Below are 22,770 nucleotides of genomic sequence, written 5' to 3'. Positions count from 1 at the left end.
CTTCATTTGCTGACCTTATCAGCCTGGCTTCAAGTGCTAATAAGAATAGCAAAAATTGCTATCATATTGAACATAATATCCCGGTTTATTAGTCAAACAAGTATGCAAATGAGAACCATCTTTGAAACTCAAACTAGGTTTTCCTTTTGGTGCTAAGATTAGCTTAATAAGTAAAGAAATGAAGCTGGGGTTGTTATAAAGTTACATAGCCAATATGTTAAGAGTATTTTCTGCTGTTCACACTTTTGGAAAACGCTGCAGCTACCACTCTGGTTGTTTTTATTGTAATTACCAAATCATATTGTGCGCACTAGGATAGGATTTTGAAATATATCCATTGTTTCTCAGTGTTCTTGAGTCTGCCTTTCCTTAATGAACGAAGGTATGTCATTCTACTAACTAGCTTTGTGATGTCATATAGAATTGATCGTTACCGGAACCATCTCACTCCAATACTGCTTAGTAGGTTGTGGGGTGGCTGAAGTCCAACTGGTTTTCTGTGTTGAGTTGACTAAGTCCTTATTGCTGAAGAGGTGAGGTGGGGCGTCCTAAAAAAACATATTCTGGACAGTGTTTTGGAGGAAAGATCCAGAAAATGTATCAAGGCCAAGGTTTTTGAATCAAAAAGCCTTGAATTACTATCAGTGACTGTATAATTGTATTTGGTATGATAATATAATAAGATTTGTGAAGAATTTTATATCGTCAGACCAGAATGTTTCTTTATGCACTGCAGAGAACTATACGTGTATAATGAATCAATTATATGACGAGGAAGATGGATGAGGTGATGATGTCCCAATCCCCTGCTGATAATCCTCTATAGTCTGAGTCCATGTCTTCCTCATATCAATCCTACATTTTTCTTTCTAAAGATATCCTTCCCCTTGCCCTCATATAAACCGGAATGTGGAAGGAGCAAAGAGCAGTTTGGGGTAAAACAGTGGGAAGATTTCCCACTTTTTAAAAACATTTTAAAATTTTAATTAAAATTGCCTATGGCAAAATCATTATACCTGACCTTTTGTTAGGGCAGGTGTTTAACTAGAGTTAAGCGACATTGAGTGTTTTGCACCCAGCTGTCTTAGGCAAAAAATCCAATATTTAAGCAAAACCTTGGGCTACACCAATATGGATGTTGGGGGTGGGGCTCCTTTCCTGAACAGAGTGCACTGAAAGAATTTAGTTCTTCCCGTAAAAGGCATAAGGACAAAATTTTGCATAACATATACTTTTGGTAAAGTTCAAGTATATTAATTATTTCTTTAAGAAAAACTATATATGTCCATGCTTTTACTTTGTGATTAAAAAGGCTGCAAATACAACATGTTATCATGGCAGCAAAATAATTCAAACGAATGTGCGGCGAGAATTAGCAAATGGCACTCTGCTTCTATAACAGGCTAGATAAGCAAACAACAAACCCTTCCTAAACAAAAAAGCCATAAACCTGTGATTAATTTTATTATGTAGGCACAGTAAGTACATCAAAAAGCAACAATGTAGTAGTCTCACAAAACAACTTGAATCCCATCATCTAAGGAGAACCCAAATGAAATGATGTCATCATCAACAAAATCCTTTGGCCTATAAGGACCACCGGTATGGCAAACTACAGAAAACACATAACAGCCAATAGCTGAAGGGGCGGACACAAAGCCGACTCTCTTTATATTTCTTATTTACTTTTCTGAAGAATGAATGAATGACGTGTGTTCTTCAAGATATCAAAATCAGTCTGTGTCCAGAAAAGCAAATGGAAAATGGAATGAAGAGAAAATGTGTCTATTAATGCAAGAGATCCTAGGGGAGTATTTTCTTCCTGTGTGATGATACAATTGTCCCCTCCATGAAGAAAGACTGAGATGAGTGTGGGTTGATGTAAAGAAAATTGCAGGCAAGTAATTGAGAATCTACAAATGTTTGTTGTGTTTCTTGTCTGTGACTACAGCACTGAACAAGCAGCGACATTTCTGTTCAGTGGTAATAAAAAGGATATAAAGGAAAATATGTCACCTCTTTTTGCCTACAACAGTACATGCGCAGTTTTTTGCAAGACTCAATATCAGATTTCAATGGCCGAGGGCTCGCCCATTGCTTAACATTGTTACTCTCATTTTCTTGCTTCTAATTGGTTAGTAGGTGTGTGTTTTACTTCCTTTTCTTGGGTTTGTCTCTGCCATGGAGCATGGACCCATAACTTGTATATTTGTACTGCTCTGTTTTTAGCCGCTAATTTTATCTTTTTGTTTAAGCACTCTACAAGAGTACGTTTGTTTCCCAGCTGTCTTTCTCATGTATGTCTTCACCTCCGTTGAGCTCGCTCATGTGCTTGTGAAGCCCATGTGCTTTTCCCCTGCTTTCCTCTGTAATGCTCGTTTGCTCATACCAACCTTACTCTGCTTTTTTTGCACTTGTGCTTCTCTCCTCACCTTCACCTCGACCTCTCTCTCATCTGCTTATTCCCCCCCATGATACTCTCTCCCTCTCTCTTTCTTTTTGCATCCTACTTGCACTGTGTTTACCTTTCGCAGGAGCATAGGTGAGTCAGTGACATTTTGGGCGATGGGGGGAGGGTGAATTTCAAATTTCCCATTCAAAAAAGCAACATGTTGCACACTGAAGATGTGAGGTGACGAAAGTTAGGGAAAGACTGTTTCCACGTGGAAAAGGGTCTGTACTGATTCAAATTAGTTGGGCTTCTATCTAGGGTGACACGGTGGGCAACAAACAAAGGGTTATAATGCTACCCTGAGCGAATGCCACTGGTTAGACTATTTGCAAGCATTCATCCCATCACCTTTTGGTGTTTGATTGCCAGTAGTATGGCTAGAAACCTGAGACTTGCACAGCTTTCTAAGCCTACTACTGCCAATGTTTGTGAATTCCAAAAAGTAATACATTTGCACCCATTCAACAAGTACTTATGTAGGTTCAGATTTACTACTTTTTTAGTAAACCAGTCAATCTATGTGTTCAAAATCATGAACCAAAAAATTAACAAGTTAAAAACTCTTAGTGAAATGATAATGATGAGAAAAACTGCCAGTCTAAGAATGCATCTGAGTTGTGTCACACCTAAAACACCCACTGAAGCTACGCCCCTGCCCATCCCACCTTGGCCCGATAGTTGTCCCCGGGTAAATCTTGACTACAGATACTTATAACACAATGGACTGGATTCCCCACCCTAGGATCACTTATTTTAAATGTATTTTCACTGCACACGCTCTGCTACAAGAAGCCATGATGGTAGCGTTTCCAAATCGGGAAGGCTCAATTTTTCTAGTCCCCGCATTTTAAAGATCATTTTATCAAGTTACTGATGGCCCTATCTACTAAGCCCGAGTCAAAAGTAGAGGATGGTGCACAGACAAATTAATAGGGCGAACCGAGCCAGAGCTACGTCATGGATCTGGCTTGGCTCTAAGAGTTTGAGCTCGAGCCAAGTCATGAAAATGTTTGGCATGTAAATTGTGCAAGAAACATAATGTAAAAATGTGATATGTAACATTCTCTTCCAAATTCATAAAAGTGTATTTCTTCACCAAGTAGAAGCATTTATTTTTAGTGCTTCAGATCATATCATCATATAGACATATAATTTAATTAAAAGTGATTGTTTTTAGAAACTTTTTTGGCTCACCCCCCAACTGCAATGCCATAAGTGTACTAAGAGGCAATTCAGTAGTCACGTGACCTGAATTATTATAGTAGAGGGAGCAACATTAAAGTCTATTAAATCAAACATAAGAGATGTTTCTACAGTGCGCATCCTGACTTCAAGTATTTAAAAGTGTGCTCATATGTGACAAGAAAGATAAAGTAAGTGCTGTTTCTACAGTATGCATCCTGACCTCTAGTATTTAAAAGTGTGCTCATATGTGATCAAAAAGATAAAGGAGGCTCTGTGAAATAAAATATTTGCCTTGGTTCACACAATTTGGACAAGCAGGTTATCTGGTTTCACATTTTGAAATTCAGCCACCAGATGGGTAACTTTGTCTCTGTTCTCTCTCTCCCACTTACAACAAATGTCACTGTTTTGTATTTCATTTTTGGCTCATGACAAGAAAAACCGACATATGAACAGCAGAGCAAATCAGAGCCCCCAGACCCAACTAGCAAGCCAAGGCTCTATTTATTTGGGCTGTGTCACACCCCAAACACACACTGAAGCTACACCTCTGACCTTCTCAATGCCCTCCTGTTGCTTTCCCCACCTGTGCCACAGTGTTGCTTCACACTTCCTCCTGTTGCTTCCCCCTTGCTACTTTTGTTTTGTTTACCAATCCAACTAGGACACACAAATAAAAATGCTTTCATTATTTTGTAAATGCAACTGTCCATTTATGGCTTTAAAAAATATACTACACTACATCAGGATGTTGTATAGGATGGCTAGAACCATTGGCAAAGTATTAGCTCCCATAGGTGAGACATGTTGGCTTTGGCAATGCTTGTTTAACAATCAGCAGTAAGTTGACTTTTAGGCAACTCTACCTTATTTAATTTTAAAACATGGACATTTTGCCAGTGCCTGCTTTCTTTGCAGCTAATGAGGTACATGATACTAAAAACTTCTTCGGGTTCATCAGATACAGTGCTGCCCCTACTGGTGCTGTGCTGCAGTTGCACTTATCAGCAGTGGAACGCGGCTAGTAAAAGGCATGGTTGGGTGATAAACTCCACTCCTCTGGCGGAGTTTGCATAGTTTTGTCCACTCCGTGCACCGCTTGGTTGCGGAGTTTCAGAAAAAACTTCACCAACCTCCGTTAAATGTGAGGCTTCTCGAAACTGGCAGGTCGCTACCGCTCACATTGTGAAAGCTGTCTCTCGCCTTAAGAAAGCTGCTGCTTGAGTAGAAAATCTACTTGACCATCAGAAACAAGCAGTGCCGTCTTGCACGCCGTGTGGTGCCGTTCCTACTGATTTTACAGCGCGGGACAAGCTCCTGGTGCTACAAATCAGTGCGAGCAGTGCAACATATGGAACTCTGCCGCTCACAGAAGTCTGTGGAATCTCACCGAGTTTTTAGGTAACTCCGCAGAATTTCGCAGAGTGAAACTCAGCGACTTCGGGCCACACATAGTAAAAGGGCCCTTGTAACTTCGTTATTACATCTTTTGTTACTGGCACTACATTAATTACCTTGAGTAAGTATTATTCAGGTACTAGTATTGTTCTAAAAACTGCTTTGCGCAGATGCTGTGGTATCTATCAGTTTATAAAACAGATCTTGTGATCCCTATTTGATTGCTGTGTGTGCTTGCACATGGATTCGAATGACAGCTTACCTGACACTCGCCTCCCTCGCTGAAAAACTTCATATAGTGTCTTGGCATCTTCGTAGTAGTAGGACATCAGCTTGTCATCCTTTGATAGGGCACACCTACGCGCGCCGCCCTGCATGGTACAAACAAGGCAAGTGGAAAATAAGAGTCCCACTCGGTGAAGAACTTGACATACAAACCCCACATGACTTTACAAACTATTGAGAGCAAGGTAAATTGAATAAAACATCTGCACAAGGTGCAGGAGCAAAACATTTTTCGTGAGCACTGGAACACTATGCAACGCCAGGCAAAATGGTATCGTATTTAACCCCAGGATCGTGTTTTTTGTTTGGACTGGAGTTGTACTCCTGGCTGGGATGTGTGGCTTTTGATTGCAGGTACAGTAGTTCTCTCACTTTCCCTCTCTTCATCTATGAGATGCTGACTATCGTTAATGGCAACCATAATCATACAGTTCACCTAAACTCTTACCTTAGTCCTGGCCATATCCCAACCATAGCTTCAGTGCTAGCTCCGTTCCTAGCCCCGTTCCTAGCTCAGCCAGGTTAGATCAGCGTGAGGCTGAGCTTCTGCACAGGTCGCAAGACGGGCTTGTGGTGTGATATCTCACCCCAGCAATGGACATTTCATCAAATGAGGGTATGTTCAAGGCCGTGTCAGGCCCCTGAATACTGCAACATCCCTGTTGTGATCACAGTTACTGCCGCGTGCCGACATTAGCTGCCTCACGACCTCCCAGCGCGAGAACAGGCATACGGGACATCTCCTTTTCCTCCCAATTGGTTCCCCCAACATTCCACATTCCACGGCTCACCGTGGCTCACCGTTACTGCCGTTAGTTTAATCTTACCACTGACAGTTGCTCCCCAGCAGTTGTACTAATCAGACGTGTATGGGGCTGTATAATAAAGACTTACAGCTTTGAACCATTACGAGTTCGCATCGTTATTACAATTCTGATCTCTTTTCATATTGGGGCATTGCACTAAAGTAAATGTGATTTCTACCATTTCAACAGATTTGGATACACTGTTTAAAGCCACAGATCTGTATCCCTTTATGATCAGCTTCACCAACATTTACCTGAAGTCTTCGTGGCTTGGAACCGAAGTCATATCGCCGCCACATCAGGGGGGTCATAGAGGAGATTTACTGAGATGCAGCAGCTGTGGGGATCCCCTGCCTCCCGACCCCGGCTGGCAAACATGGAAAGCTGAACGCAGAGCACTCCAGTGGAACGCATGACGTCATAAGAGCATGGGTGCTCACATGACCCTGTGACGCGGACGTGACATCCCGGTAACACGCAACAGCAACCAATCAGAATGTAAGTATAGTATGCTGTGACGCAGAGAAGGCGCCATTTTATTTGTTCTTGGTAAAAACCAAGTTTTTATAAGAAGGAAGACGAGCTTTCCATACATAATTTGTGGAAGAGTGACACAACAGCACTGAAATGTCGATCAGCGGTCAGACACTCTTTTTGCTCTCCGAGCCTGAGTGTTGCCAGAGCTCACCAGTACACAAGAGGCAAGTAAATGCACTAATGGGGTTATTAGAGAAAATATACCGTACACCGGGCCCGGGGCAATCAACCGCAGAGTAAATATAACGTTAGAGAAAAAGACCCACGTCCACAATTAATGTCTACCGAAATAGCTACTATGTTTGTGCAAACTTTAAAAAACAAGCATTTGCAATGCAATGGTCTCGGCATCATTAAAGGTAGAGCTATTGGCATTGCTCATGACATTTTTTTTCTTTAAATCAAAAATAAATGGGCATTGTCATTAACATTGCCAATACACAGCACTCTGCACTCAACAGCACACAATGCTCTGCACACTTGCTCTGCGCACTCACTACTCTGCGCACTCACCACTCTGCACACTCACCACTCTGCGCACTCACCACTCTGCACTCACCACTCTGCACTCACCACTCTGCGCACTCACCACTCTGCACTCACCACTCTGCACTCACCACTCTGCACTCACCACTCACCACTCACCACTCACCACTCTGCACTCACCACTCTGCACTCACCACTCTGCACTCACCACTCTGCACTCTGCACTCACCACTCTGCACTCACCACTCTGCACTCACCACTCTGCACTCACCACTCTGCACTCACCACTCTGCACTCACCACTCTGCACTCTGCACTCACCACTCTGCACTCACCACTCTGCACTCACCACTCTGCACTCACCACTCTGCACTCACCACTCTGCACTCACCACTCTGCACTCACCACTCTGCACTCACCACTCTGCACTCTGCACTCACCACTCTGCACTCTGCACTCTGCACTAACCACTCTGCACTCTGCACTCACCACTCTGCACTCACCACTCTCTGCACTCACCACTCTCTGCACTCACCACTCTCTGCACTCACCACTCTCTGCACTCACCACTCTCTGCACTCACCACTCTCTGCACTCACCACTCTGCACTCACCACTCTCTGCACTCACCACTCTCTGCACTCACCACTCTGCACTCACCACTCTGCACTCACCACTCTGCACTCACCACTCTGCACTCTGCACTCACCACTCTGCACTCACCACTCTGCACTCACCACTCTGAACTCTGCACTCTGCCCTCACCACTCTGCCCTCACCACTCTGCACTCACCACTCTGCACTCACCACTCTGCACGCACCACTCTGCACTCACCACTCTGCACTCACCACTCTGCACTCTGCACTCACCACTCTGCACTCACCACTCTGCACTCACCACTCTGCACTCTGCACTCACCACTCTGCACTCTCCACTCTGCACTCACCACTCTGCACTCACCACTCTGCACGAAATAAAACAATTAGGTAACTGATGGTTTTACTATGAGGAATCTCGTGAAGCCAGGTTTTAGCTGTCGTCCCTCCACTCACAAGAGTCTGGTACCATGGTGACCTCGTAAAATCCACAATACTTGTTAATACAAGACCATTTAATCAACAAGAGTAGAGAAAGGCTTCACGGCCAAAGGAGCCCTCATAATTAGAAATGTGCATTTGCCCTCATTTGCTGAGGCTAGAAAAGCTTTTTCGGTCTGCTCAGTGTTGTGTCAAAAGGTAGACCTGCGCACACCTCCCTACAGCTCTGAATGGCTTGGGTTAATAAATGGATCTAAACTACGGCCTACTGTTTACTACTGGATTATGTGAGTTTAACTGCCCCTTCTACATTGTTTGGGATGTGCTAGATTCCGGGCCAATATGCTGGAGCGAAACTAGCACCAGATTCATGGGATGTGCAACTTTCCTTTTAAACACTTTGGTGTAAGATCTCGTCGCTCACAAAGCGCATGCTAATTATTTTCCCTCCAAACGGATGTTGATTTATATTGATTTAATGAGACTAGACACCATCAGATCAGTGCTCTCAGCATTTCTGTGCAAACAAATATGTAAATAGCCAAGTCATGCATTGTTTAGACTTTTCCCTTTTTAAAATTTTTCCTCATATTGCCTAGATATGAAGCAAGCCATACTTTTAGTCGCTATTAAATCTGTCCCGGAAAACTCCGGTGGCCTCACTGCCGCCCTTTGCTCACACAGCAGCCCGTGCTCGGCTTCTTATAACTCACCCGGGCTGTCTCTTTATTCCTTCTTTGCGGTCATATGACTGGGACAAACATGGCCACGCGACGTGAGGAGGAGCCGAAGAAAGAAAACAAACACTTGCATCGTCATCGCGCGCTCCGCTCCGTTGACGGCCGCAGCCCCGGGTCTGCCGCGGCCGGTCCTGCAGTAATGGGCACAGCGCATGCGTAAGCCCGAAACCTTCTATTGGGCACGGCGCATGCGCAAGCAGCGGGAGGTATTGCTAGCGTCTCAGCTTCCGAGGAGGACAGCGCGTTCGCGTGCGCGTGGCCGGCGCAAATCGCCTTGCGCGCGGCCAGTGCTGTCGTCCTGGGAAGCTGAGCCGCTAACAATAAGGTCTCTGGCGAGAGCGAGCTTCGCTCGCTTCTAGCCGAGACCTAAAAAAGTGCGTGGATTAGCTAGCAGGTTCGTCTCTCAAGGCGTACTTTCGTCAATCTTGACGACAGCCAGAGTTGTTGCCACAACCGCCTTTAAAATATACAAGTAATGCATTTTTAAAACACAACACACACGAGCCAACAACAGCTTGTGCCTTCAAAAGACACCAGAGACACGCGGGGTTATGTCTCTATTTCTACTTTTAAATGTAAGCAGGAACACATTTCTCACACATGCGACCGCACGAGGATACCAAGTTCCTCGTGCGCTCACGAGTATGTAACATATTGCCCCTAGCCCCAGATTTGTAGTAAAGCCACATTTTCTCTGCTGTGGCTTAATTTAATAGGAAGGGCTACAATTTAAGCAGCTATGAGTAACAGTGGTTGCCAACATTTTTTGCAAGTTAGCCAAAAACTGTAATGTTATTGTTATATTGTGTTTAATTAGTTTTTATATATATATATATATGGTGGCCTGTGGTGCAAAGAGTTGAGTTTAAGAGCTTGTGCATCTGTCACAAAGCAATCCATGGACAGGCGCCAGCCTATATAAAAGAGAGACTTGAATTATACAAACCCAAGCGCGCCCTACGATCCTCCGGTTCCTTTCTGCTGTCCTGCCCACGCTTTAAGCTGGCAACTAAAGGAGGCAGAGCTTTTTCAGTTCAGGCTCCGATAATCTGGAATAAGCTACCGGAGGTGCTTCGTAGAGAGCCCAACCTTCTCCACTTCAGGAAGTCTTTGAAGACTCTACTCTTCAAAGATGCATTTACTTCCTAGTTTCTAGTATTCTAGAATCTCTCTATAGTCATCGTGCTTCTTGTTGCTGCACTTGGTTAGTAGCGCTTTGAGACCTGTCGGTGAGCTGGCGCGATATAAAACCCAGTACAAATACAAATACAAATATATATATATATATATATATATATATATATATATATATATATATATATATATATATATATATATATATCTCCTACTGGTGGTCGCCAGTAGGTTGCACAATCTGTGATAATTCCTAGGTTGTACATATTCACATTCCAAGATGGCGCCCAGAGCGTCTACAGTGGGGTTGTCCTCTATCCATCTCTATGTATAGAGTAAGAAAGTGAAAATGGTGTATTTAATCCACCTAAAAGTGAAAATCACTGTTACCACACTGACGAAGGCAACACGCCGAAACGCGTCTGTGGAGAGTGCCTGCATGAAATAAACCTGCACGTTTGAAAGTACCTCTCGAGTGCTGTTGTCTTCTTTTGAAATAAAGAGGAATTGGAGCGTTATGTTATGCGGCGTCCTGCAAGCCGCTGACAGCACCCAACCACGAGTGAGCAGTTTTTTCCAGCAGGAAAGGAGCGTTTTGCAAACATAAACTGCGCACCGCCGCCTCCCGCCATCAACAGAGGGAAGCGATTGCCGAGGGCGGAGTACGGAGGAAGACGTTCGGTTGCGGAGCGCAGCTGGAGGCTTCCCGAGGAAGACGCCGTCTGGTAAGCGCTGCTAAAGGATGTTTACCCCCACTGCCTGTACATACGTACAGTGAAGCACATAGAAAAGCGGGCATTGCGGCAGGGTGTCCTAGAGTGAAATCACACAGACAGGGACGCAGGCACTCTCACGAAGTCTCCAGCGTAGCTCTGAGCAAAGAGTGCTCGAAACTACATAGTGAGACGTGGAGAACAAACTCTGCAGGCATTTACTGTCATGTTTACCGATGCCGAACGCCACACAGCGGCACAAGGAATGTTTAAGCGGCGAGAACAGCCGCCAGCTACAGCAGCAGCAGGCACTTCAGCAGAACCGGTTTGTGACAAGCTAACAGCAGTTATGGTGAAACTTGAGAGGCTCTATCAGCGTGAGATACGCAAGTGGTGGGAGGCGACTAGCCTCACCAATTATGTAGAAGAAAGAAGGGTACCCAGAGGCTTGAGGGTGCACACAGTCCCATCTTATGAGCACCCGGATCCACAATTGCTCACTGATTGGTTTGAACATACAGCCACGTACTGCGAAGGGACCCTGAAAATCCTGATAAAATATGCATGGAGTGATCGTGAGAAAGTATTGGCTGAGATCTCATTAATTAATGATGAACTAGATAAAGAAAAGGACTCGAGCATCATACTGACAATTACTGAGAAGAAAGAACAAATGAAAGCTCGTCTGGTAAAATACGAGACCAAAATAAGGAATCGGAAACAAGATAAGTACGAGCGGGATGCCAATGATTATTTAACAGGACGTGTCCTAACTTATGCCAAGAAATTTGACGCCCCACGCAAGGCCCTATTGAAAAGCTCAGGTGCAACCACTGGAACATCTACAACACCGGACATCGCCACCTCTGAATCTGAGGTAACTGAAAACGAGTCAGGGGATGAGCAGGCTGAGCAATTACAACAACGGGGACAGAACCGCGGAATACAGCAGGGCAGGAGTAAGAAAACCCCTTTTCAAGAGGAATACGAAGTGATCCAGAGCACGTGGCTCCGGGGAGGAAAGAACAAACCCCCGGACACGGAGGAGCGGGTAACAGGAGCACCAGGAGGACGAGGAGGTCAGGGGGCGGTAAAAGGAGGAAGAGGAGGAACAAGGAACTCCCGCTGGGTCAACCGCAACCGCACCAAGAAATAGTGACACCAGACGCGATTGGCTCACAAGAACAAGCCAACCTAACAGTTGTTAATCTGACGTCTAAACAACTGACCGACCAAGAAACTGAAGTTCTCAGCTTAGGACTAACCTTTTGCCCCTAAAAAGAACTGGAATATACCCAAACCCGGATTGACCTGTTTAGCTTCACACGAAAACTTAAACTTCACAAGTATTTCAAACTACGACCCCACACCCAAGATCCCAACAAGAAGGGGGCTAGAATAACAGCAACGGATGCACTGAGCAGTAGAGATCTAGTAACAGTAGAAGCTCTGGAAGATCTTGAAAGAGAAGAGACACTAGATGTGCAAAACTTGGATACTGCTCAAAGGGCAGAGATACAAGGGATCGATCAAGAGAGAGAGGAGAGCAATTTCAAACCTCCTTCCGTATTCGTTCCCCAGTCTCCGTGGGACGCTGTGGATGCGTTTAGCGAAGCCATGATAAATGACCTCATGAGATACCGCAAGTCTAACCATACCAGTCACAACTTCAACATCACTGAACAGCAATATGAGGCATTAATGAACCTAAAAAAAGACAATAACATCGTGGTGAAACCTTCTGATAAAGGTGGGAACGTTGTTTTGATGAGTAGGGATAATTACAAGACCGAGGCATTGAGACAGCTCTCTGACGATAACTTTTACACTAAATGTACTATGAATACATACCAATAGAGCATAAAAGAGTATGATACTCTTATCAAAAAATGGTACGACCTACAGATGCTGGGTAAAGATGAACACTTATTCCTACGCAATAACTGTCCAATGATTCCCACCTTTTACCATTTACCCAAGCTGCATAAGAGTAAAGAGAGTCCACCCGGACGCCCCATTATCTCTTCAATCGGCAGCTTGACAGAGAACATGTCACGCTTCATAGACAATATCCTTTTCCCTTTGGTGCTAAATCTAAAATCATACGTCAGGGATACAAAGGATTTCCTGATGAAAATACAAGATCTGCAGTGGAATCCAGGATACCTGCTTGTGGTGCTTGACATCACAAGCCTATATACAATCATTGAACACCAAGAGGGCTTGAAAGCAATAAGACATGCTCTAGAACAGCGCCAGATGCGCTTCGCCAGACACAATCTCATGATACTGGAATTTGTTGAATTCTGCCTAACCAATAATGTATTTCTGTTCGAAGAACAACTGTATCTACAGAAGTCAGGGACGGCGATGGGTACTTGCTTCGCTCCCAGCTACGCGAACCTTTTCGTGGGCTGGTGGGAGGAGCAAGTACCCAGGAGCTGTAAGGTTGGGCAGGAGGTGGGCACTATCGTGTGTTGGCATCGATACATCGATGACCTTTTCATCGTTTGAGACGGCAATGTTACAACAGCCACTGAATACATCAAGCTGCTCAGTAACAACAATCTCAACTTACACTTTTCGGGATCTATTTCTCCTGTGGCAGCGGAGTATTTGGACCTGAAGGTGTCTGTTGAAGATGGGCAACTACACACGAGCCTATTTAGGAAAGAGACTGCTGGCAATTCTACACTCTTTGCCAGCAGCAGCCACCCACCGCAACTTATCAATAGCATCCCCTACGGAGAGCTATTGAGAATTCGTAGAAACTGTTCCAGAGATTGTGATTTCGTGGCGGCTGCCTCTGAATGTGTATCCCGCTTCAAGATAAGGGGATATGGCGAATACCTACTGTATGATACGCTGAGAAGGGTAAAAAAGATACCAAGAGGGAGTCTACTCACTGCCAGACCAGATGGATCAGGCCGTGACAAAAACAGAACCACCACCATCAATAAATTTAGGTTGATCACTCCCTATTCCACAGGAGCAAATGACCTGAAAAGAATGCTTAAAAAGAACTGGCATATTCTGCAAACGGACACTGTTATAAAGGATGACCTTCCACCTAATCCATTAGTTACATTCAGTAAAGCAAGGTCTGTGGGTGATATACTCGTCAGGAGTCATCTGGAAAAACCTCCCCCTAGGGTAAACACCTTAAAAGATCAAAAAGGGTTTTTTCCCTGCGGGAGATGCAAAGCTTGTGCGAGTAGCAAGAGAGTTCTCTCGTACACTATACCAGATACAGGAATGAGCATACCAATTAAAAAGTTTATCACCTGCAGTACACAATACGCTGTTTACTGTCTGCACTGCCCGTGTGGCCTCCGCTACATAGGCAGCACCATTAAAGAACTGAAGCTAAGGGTTATGGAGCACTTGAGAGCCATCGATAAGGCAGACCCCAGCTACCCAGTGGCCCGCCACTTCGCGGAGGTCCATGGACGAGACCGGAAACTATTACAATACTTTGGTCTTGATACCATACCACCCAATGTGAGGGGCGGAGATCGCCTCAGACGACTCCGTAGACTTGAATCGAGGTTCATTATAGACCTCTCTACGAAGTACCCCAGGGGCCTGAACGCGGGGGAGGAGATGGCTTTTCACCTGGGTAAATAAAACAGGAATACATAGTACCGTTAAGGCCAAGTAGCGTCCACATTACTTCCCCATCTATAAGAATAAACAGGGAAGTACAGTAGTAAGAACTTTGGATGACTAGATAGCCTATAATTGACTTCTAAATATAGCTGTAATGTGATGTAGAATCCGACGTTCACTGGAGTAGCTGTCTGCTCGTTTTGCGAAGGTATTCATAACTGTTTATTGAGCATATACCCTTTGTATACTATTGTCGCCTAATCTGCAGAACACTCACTAGATCGAATCATAACTTTATGTTGAATGGACTTTGATCATTCTCCTATGTTTTGCCTAGAACCTTTATATGTCTTAGCATTTAATAACGCTGTGTTCTAAGGATTTTGGAACTCTTTATTACCTACATAATCATGGTGATGAACTGAGATTCAAACAATGTGAGTTGTACTGCTTTGCGACTTATACGGTAACAATAGATGTTGAATGTCTGCAGATATTGGTGGACCATTATGTGACTTATTAGATAGAGGACTCTAGCCGATCCACGGCTTTATTTTTGTTGTTTACATCAGAAACATATAATCTATTGTTTATATCCACTGCCTGTATGGATTTGCCCATTTATGGGCTTTATTGCACAATCTGTGATAATTCCTAGGTTGTACATATTCACATTCCAAGATGGCGCCCAGAGCGTCTACAGTGGGGTTGTCCTCTATCCATCTCTATGTATAGAGTAAGAAAGTGAAAATGGTGTATTTAATCCACCTAAAAGTGAAAATCACTGTTACCACACTGACGAAGGCAACACGCCGAAACGCGTCTGTGGAGAGTGCCTGCATGAAATAAACCTGCACGTTTGAAAGTACCTCTCGAGTGCTGTTGTCTTCTTTTGAAATAAAGAGGAATTGGAGCGTTATATATATATATATATATATATATATATATATATATATATATATATATATATATATATATATATATATATATATATATATATATATATATATATATATATATATATATATATATATATATATATATATATATCCTACTGGTGGTCGCCAGTAGGTAGTTATAGTTAGGATTATTTTCAATGCAAAATCTCAACATTCTGTTGTGAATAACTTTGGCGTCGGTTGAGGAATCTGCCTGAAAATTTCTTCAAATTTTCCTCGCGGCGCTCCGGTCCTTCCCTGAAAGTTTGGGGGGTATTCGTGAAGCGGGGGCCGAGATAAAAGGGGGGTCCCAAAACGTGTTTTCCCCATGTTAATTTCCATAGGGCGGTCGACCTCACTTTTAGCCCGAACGGCTGAATGGATTTCCACCAAACTTGCCAAAATTGTAGGGACTGGTAGCCCGATGTGCCTTTGCTATGTCTCAAGATATGTGCTCCAGTGGATTTTGAGTAATTTAGGTTCAAAAAAATATATATATCTATGGCCGCGCCCCGGTACCCGCACCGGGGAGCGCACCGGGCGCGACATGCGAGGTGCGCACGGAAAGCTGATTGGCTCTCGGGTGTCTGTAAACATTCGAAATAGTCCGGAGCGGCCGCCATCTTGTGTCTCGGTAGGATCGAGACACAAGAGGTGGCAAAAACAAAGGGGGAAATGACCAAAAGGGGGCAGGGTAGACCCCCCTGACCCCTTAGGTTTGATGTGGGGGCAAAAAAAAATATATTTTTTTATTTCGATTTGCGCGGGGAAGCGCCCGGTACGCGCACCGGGGAGCGTACCCTGGAGAAAAAAAGAAAGACAGTTTTTTAAAAATGTAGCATTTTTATATAAATTGGAGGTAGTTCTGAAAAGAACTGTTTTTTTATTTTTGTTGTTTTATATTTTTTTTATTGTTTTTTTGAACATTTTTTTGTGGTTTTTCTGAACAATTTTATATTTTTTTTGTAGTTTTTCTGGGGTCAAACAAAACACAGGGAATTGCAAACAGCTCAACTGGAGCAAACATAAAAAATAAAAAAATTAAAGTTGCTTGCTGCATTGATGGTTGTCTGCAGCTCGATTGAGTAAAGTGATGCTTTGCTCACCATATGAAATTGTTTTGTTGCAATATATGCAAACAAATTTAAATTTTGCAAACCTGGTTTGCACATTAGGGACCATCTCCCTAGCCTCTGCACCCGATGGAGTGGGTTGATTGGAGGTGCTTGAAGAAGAAGGATGGGGAGGGTTCTTGGTCAGTTCCCTGACCTCTGCTCTTGAATAATTGTTCGGGTGCTTCCTCTGCATATGCCTAATCATAGTGTGGTTCCCAAAAGAATATTTTTTGTTTGGGTTCCCTCTTGACAGTTCTTGGTGACAGATGAGGCAAGTCACCTTAGCTGCATTCACTTTTTTTGCACCCCTTGGCATCTTGAAAAACTCCCAAATAAAATGTTCCTTGGGTCTGTATGGGGGATTGTCCTCAGGCAGATATTGTATCTCCTCCTGCTCCTCTTCGTCCTCCTCTTCTTCTTGACCACCAATGTGGTCTTGTGGTGGTCCTTGTGGTGGAGGTGGTGGTGGTGCAGATGCACCTGCAGCTGCTACTAGTGGAGCCATTTCTCACAGAATGAATGCAGGTCTTCTTCACTCAAACAACAAAGTGAAAATGAGGAAAAAAGGTGGGGTCTTTCATCATTTGGAAAACATAACTGTTGTGAACCAATCAAAAGTGTTATTTCCAGGTCTCATGACCTGGGCTTTCTCATCATTTGGAAACTAAAAGTGTTCTGAACCAATCAAAAGTGTTATTTTCAGGTCACATGACCCGACGCGCTTACGCTACGCGCCCCGGTGCGTGCCCGGGGGCGCGCACCGGGGCGCGCCCGTCGGCGCTTACGTTGCGCGATCGTATGCGCTCGGGTGCTTTACGTGGCTACGCGATACGTCACGATGTTGTTTTCGTTCGCGGGAATAGCGCTAACGGGACGCTCACCGGTACGCGCCCCGAGGCGTGCCGAAGCTCTGCGCGCCCCGGGAGCGCTCCGGGGTAAAAAAAAAAAAAAAAACGGTTACATAATTATACAATATAAAATTCGTTATAAAAAATATTACATTTCATACCTATAGAGATTTGCTATTAAAAAACCTTTGAAATTCACTGAAAAAACCATAGGTTTCACACAAGTTATAGTTAGGAATTAGCATTTAAAAAACCTATGAAATTCACTGAAAAAACCATAGGTTTCACACCAGTTATAGTTAGGGATTAGCATTTAAAAAACCTATGAAATTCACTGAAAAAACCATAGGCTTCAGACCAGTTATAGTTAGGAATTAGCATTTAAAAAACCTATTAAATTCACCGAAAAAAACAGAGGTTTCACACCAGTTATAGTTAGCTGGAAATTTTACTGACATAAAACCATTGAAATTCCCACGTTATAGTTAGTTGGACTCACTATAACTTGCGCACCTGCAATGCACTGCTGATGACGTCACATATTACATCACTCATGACATGGTCAGTGACATCACTCATAACATCACTGATGACACCATCCAGTGAATGTGTGTCTTTCTGAAAAATAAATATGTTTTATATATATATATGTAAAGGTCGATGGAAGAATAAATGTTTAAATAAGTGTCTAAAAGGATGTTTTTTAAAAAAAAATTTGATTGGTTAACTGGCTTATTAAGTGTATCTTAGTGAATACATATATTAGCTAGTAATGTTTAAGTATTTAAATATATGTATCAGTGTTTCACTTTGTGTATAAGTGGCTGCATGGGTTGGTGAGTAGCTACATGTGTGTGTATATGGGTTATTAGATGTTTTTTAGTATCAGTTTGAGTGTCGGTATGGTTTGGTGGGGGTATTACTTAGCACATAGATGCATCAATGACTGACTCACTGTTTGTATGTGTTTTGAAGACAGCATATGTGCAGGACTGTATGGGTGGATGAGTGTGTATATGTGTGTGTTAGTGAGTGAATGACTGTCTCACTAGTGTCTTTATCAGTAACGGCATATGTTTTAATCTAGTATATGTGAGTATTGATGTATATAAGTGAGTATATGTGAGAGTGAGAGATTGTAAGAGTTCCTGTTTAAATAAGTATGTGTTTCTATAAGTGATTGTTTAAGACAGTAAGTATGTGTAAGTTTCCTTAGAAGTAAGGTGGTAGTGTGTGTATAGCTGTATATGCAAATAAATGGATGTTCAATAGTTTATTTGCATGTGTGAGTATGTGTGTGAGTAACTTTTGGATGACTGTCGGTGTGTAACAGGATGTATAGGTGTATCACTACATATGATGAGTGAGTATATGTATGAGTGACTATATAGAACTGTTGGTGAATGGGTGGATGTGTATATAGATGGTGGAATTACTGAATTGGTTGTTGTAACTGCTATGGGTATCTCCATTTTTTTGAAAATGTTTGTTTCTATTTTTGAATATGTGTTTCAAGGGTTACATTACACTGAAAGGAGGTCTGTCACTCTGTCACAAGGATGGTGTCATCAGTGATGTTATGAGTGATGTCACTGACCATGTCATGAGTGATGTAATATGTGACGTCATCAGCAGTGCAGTGCAGGCGCGCAAGTTATAGTGAGTCCAACTAACTATAACGTGGGAATTTCAATGGTTTTATGTCAGTAAAATTTCCAGCTAACTATAACTGGTGTGAAACCTCTGGGTTTTTCAGTGAATATATATATATATATATATATATATTCACTGAAAAAACCATAGGTTATAGACCATATATAGTTAGGGATTAGCATTTAAAAAACCTTATTTTATTTGCACAAAACAATTGAAATTCCATATATAGTTAGTTGCACTAACTATATATCGCGGACCCGCAATCCACTGCTAATGATGTCACATATTACATCATTCATGACATGGTCAGTGACATCACTGATGACATCACTGATGACATCTCAAATGACATCACTGATGACATCACTGATGACATCACTGATGACAACACCCAGTGACTGTATGTTTCTGTAAAGTTAAAATATGTCTTACATATTGAAGAATGAGTGGATGTATAAGTGTCTGGATGAAGGATTTAGTAGGTGCATGACTGACTGTATGAGAGAATGATTAAATGTGTCTCACTGAGTGTATGGGTTAGTGATTAAAGTGTCTTAATTTGGCAATCATTATTTATGTTGTTCTGTAAACTGCTGCATGTTTAAATCAGTAGCTATATCAGTAACTATATGGGTTATTGAATGGTTGCCCAAGTATTTGTATGGGAGACTGAGTATGTGTGTGGGTGGCTGGGAGGTGTATAACTCTGTGCATAGATGTGTGAGCAGTTGATTCCCTAGGTGTATGGGTTCAAAAGTGCATGTAGAAACAGCTGTATGGACAGTTGACTGTGTGCATGAGTATATTGGTGAGTGAATGGATATCTCAGTGCTACATGTCAAAGTAAGTACATATGTAAAACACACTCCATGTGAGAGTTGACATATGTATATATAACTAAACATAAGAGCCAGTGAATGTGTGAGTGGCTGTATGAATCATTGTGAACTTGTATCAAGGATTGTATAAGAGAGTAAATATGTGTTACTATATGTTTGAATAAGTAAGGTGTGTATAACTGTATAGTTGAGGAAATGGAGATGTGATTGATTCTTTGCATGACTGACTAGGTGTGTGAGTAACTCCATGGATGTGTGACAGTCTGTGAGTGCCTGTTTACACTGAGTGTATCTAAGGTTATATTAGAGTCTGAAGATGTATTATCACATAAATGATATCATCAGTGGTGTAATCAGTAATGTCAAATGAGATGTCAGTGATGTCATCAGTGATGTCATTTGAGATGTCATCAGTGATGTCATCAGTGATGTCATTTGAGATGTCATCAGTGATGTCATCAGTGATGTCACTGACCATGTCATGAATGATGTAATATGTGACATCATTAGCAGTGGATTGCGGGTCCGCGATATATAGTTAGTGCAACTAACTATATATGGAATTTCAATGGTTTTGTGCAAATAAAATAAGGTTTTTTAAATGCTAATCCCTAACTATATATGGTCTATAACCTATGGTTTTTTCAGTGAATTTTCAAGGTTTTGTAAATGCAAATTCCTAACTATATATGGTCTATAACCTATGGTTTTTTCTGTGAATTTCATTGGTTTTTTAAAAGCTAATATCTATAGCTGTAAAATATATTCTTTATTAAGTGACGTATCACGTAGCCCGTGAGACGCCTCATGATGCATCGCATAACCGTGACGTATCGTCTCTGCAGCGCAAACCAAACCCAAAACGTAAGCGCGCCAGAACACGCTTAAAGATATATATATATTTTTTTAACCTTAATTAGACAAAATCCACACGTGCACATATCACAAACGTTCAAAAAACACAATATGTCGGACTCCCGTTACGCTGCCGGTTAGCTGCCCGGTTAACGTACAAGGAAGCACCTTTACCGCGAAAAATCGCAATTTTTTTTTCTTTTGCCCCGCAGGGAACTTTAATAGCCCCCTCATCAATCCTAGGGGTTCAGGAGGGGTCTGCCTTACCCCTTTCATTCATTTACACCTTTTTTTTTCCACCTCTTGTCTCTCGATCCTACCGAGAGACAAGATGGCGGCCGCTCTGGACTGTTTACAATGTTGACAGCCAATCAGCTACTCCTCAGGATTTTTTTTTTTTTGGGCCCCGCGTGGTTTTATAATATCCCCCTCATCAATCCTATGGGGTCAGAAGGGGTCTACCTTGCCCTCTTTCCTTCATTTCCCCCTTTGTTTTGGTCTCCTCTTGTCTCTTGATCCTACCGAGAGACAAGATGGCGGCCGCTCCGGACTGTTTACAATGTTGACAGCCAATCAGCTACTCCTCAGACTCCCGTTACACTGCCGGTTAGCTTCCCGGTTAGCTGCCCAGTTAGCTGCCCGGTTCGCTTACCAAGACGCGTCTCTACGGCGAAAAAATCGGATTTTTTTTTTTTTTTTTTTTTGGGCCCGGCGTGGCTCTATAATATCCCCCTCATCAATCCTAGGGGGTCAGGAGGGGTCTACCTTGCCCCCTTTCCTTCATTTCCCCCTTTGTTTTGGCCTCCTCTTGTCTCTCGATCCTACCGAGAGACAAGATGGCGGCCGCACCGGACTGTTTAGAATGTTGACAGACACCGGAGAGCCAATCAGCTTCGCTTTGCAAAGTTCCGATACGCGAAAGGTTCGCTAACCGGATAGCTGCCCGGAGCGCTGTTACAGATATATATCTTGATTTAAACGTTAATTTCTCAAAATCCACTGAAGCACATATATTGAGACCTAGCAAAGGCACATCGGGCTAACAGTCCCTACAATTTTGCCAAGTTTCGTGGAAATCCATTCAGCCGTTCGGGCTAAAAGTGAGTCCAACCGCCCTATGGAAATTAACATGGGAAAAACGCGTTTTGGGACCCCCCTTTTTTCTCGGCCCCCCCTTGACGAACCCCCCCCAAATTTTCAGGAGCTGCTCAGAAACAAAATGTGCCATTTTCCTGAAAATTTCAGCCGATTCCGTCCACAAACGCCAAAGTTATTAGACATAGAATTTTCAAAAGTCCCATAGGAAAAAAATCCTAACTATATATACCTACTGGCTATCGCCAGTAGGTAATATATATATATATATATATATATATATATATATATATATATATATATATATATATATATATATATATATATATTTATATATATATATATATATATAAATGTACATTGTATCTTTAACTCTCGTGACTGAGCGAGCCATACTTTCCTTGTATTTTACTTCTTTATACCAATAAAGGTATTGGGTATTTATGAGTCTTTCCATCACTTCAGTTATGCATCGCTTTCCAGCGTTAAAACACTATGACGCTTGGGTGAGCCTGCAGTGTCTAGTAGAGTATTTGTATTCGAGGTACACCCTCAAGTACAAATTCCTAAGTGTAGAAAACCGCCGAAGTGTCAGACATATAAGGTGTGCGCTTCAGTGTGAGCACATATTTCTCTAGACCTTAGATTGGTGCAAAGCCAGTTGATGCTACTTTAGCAGATCTTTGTACCAAAACCTACATTTTTTGCACTGTTCAGTCCAGACACACCCACATTTTATGATTTAAAGGAGGCTGTTGCACTGTGGTTTTGTAGCTGCACGAGGATTAAAATCTGGTGCAAAATAGCTTTTGTAGGTAAATGATGATTGTTGCTGCTGATTGTGCTGCTTTGCATCACATAGGTATCAACACAAACCTAAAGTGAACGTGGTCCCTGTAGTCCAAACATTTCATGCTTCTACAGCAGAGAACGCCATCTGTCTCCCAAGAACATGATGCATGTCACTGTGGACATCTTTACTGAGGCAACTCCAGGTCTACGCTGTAAATGTCTAACTCATCTAGAATAAGTCATATCTATAG

General features: G+C 42.7%; 1 protein-coding gene across 1 annotated transcript in view; it reads right to left on the bottom strand.

Annotated features, from left to right (window-relative positions):
• ACSL5 (acyl-CoA synthetase long chain family member 5) overlaps nt 1-22,770 on the bottom strand; it is a 242,869-nt gene that overhangs the window by 129,041 nt on the left and 91,058 nt on the right. Inside the window, exon 3 of the mRNA XM_086922789.1 lies at nt 5,298-5,406. Within this exon, the coding sequence (XP_086778915.1) occupies nt 5,298-5,406 (109 nt within the window). The remainder of the gene's footprint in view (nt 1-5,297; nt 5,407-22,770) is intronic.

Source organism: Lissotriton vulgaris, chromosome 5 (genome assembly GCF_964263255.1).
Source record: "Lissotriton vulgaris chromosome 5, aLisVul1.2, whole genome shotgun sequence".
Lineage (NCBI taxonomy): Eukaryota > Metazoa > Chordata > Amphibia > Caudata > Salamandridae > Lissotriton > Lissotriton vulgaris.
This window is presented reverse-complemented; position numbering and strand designations above follow the sequence as displayed.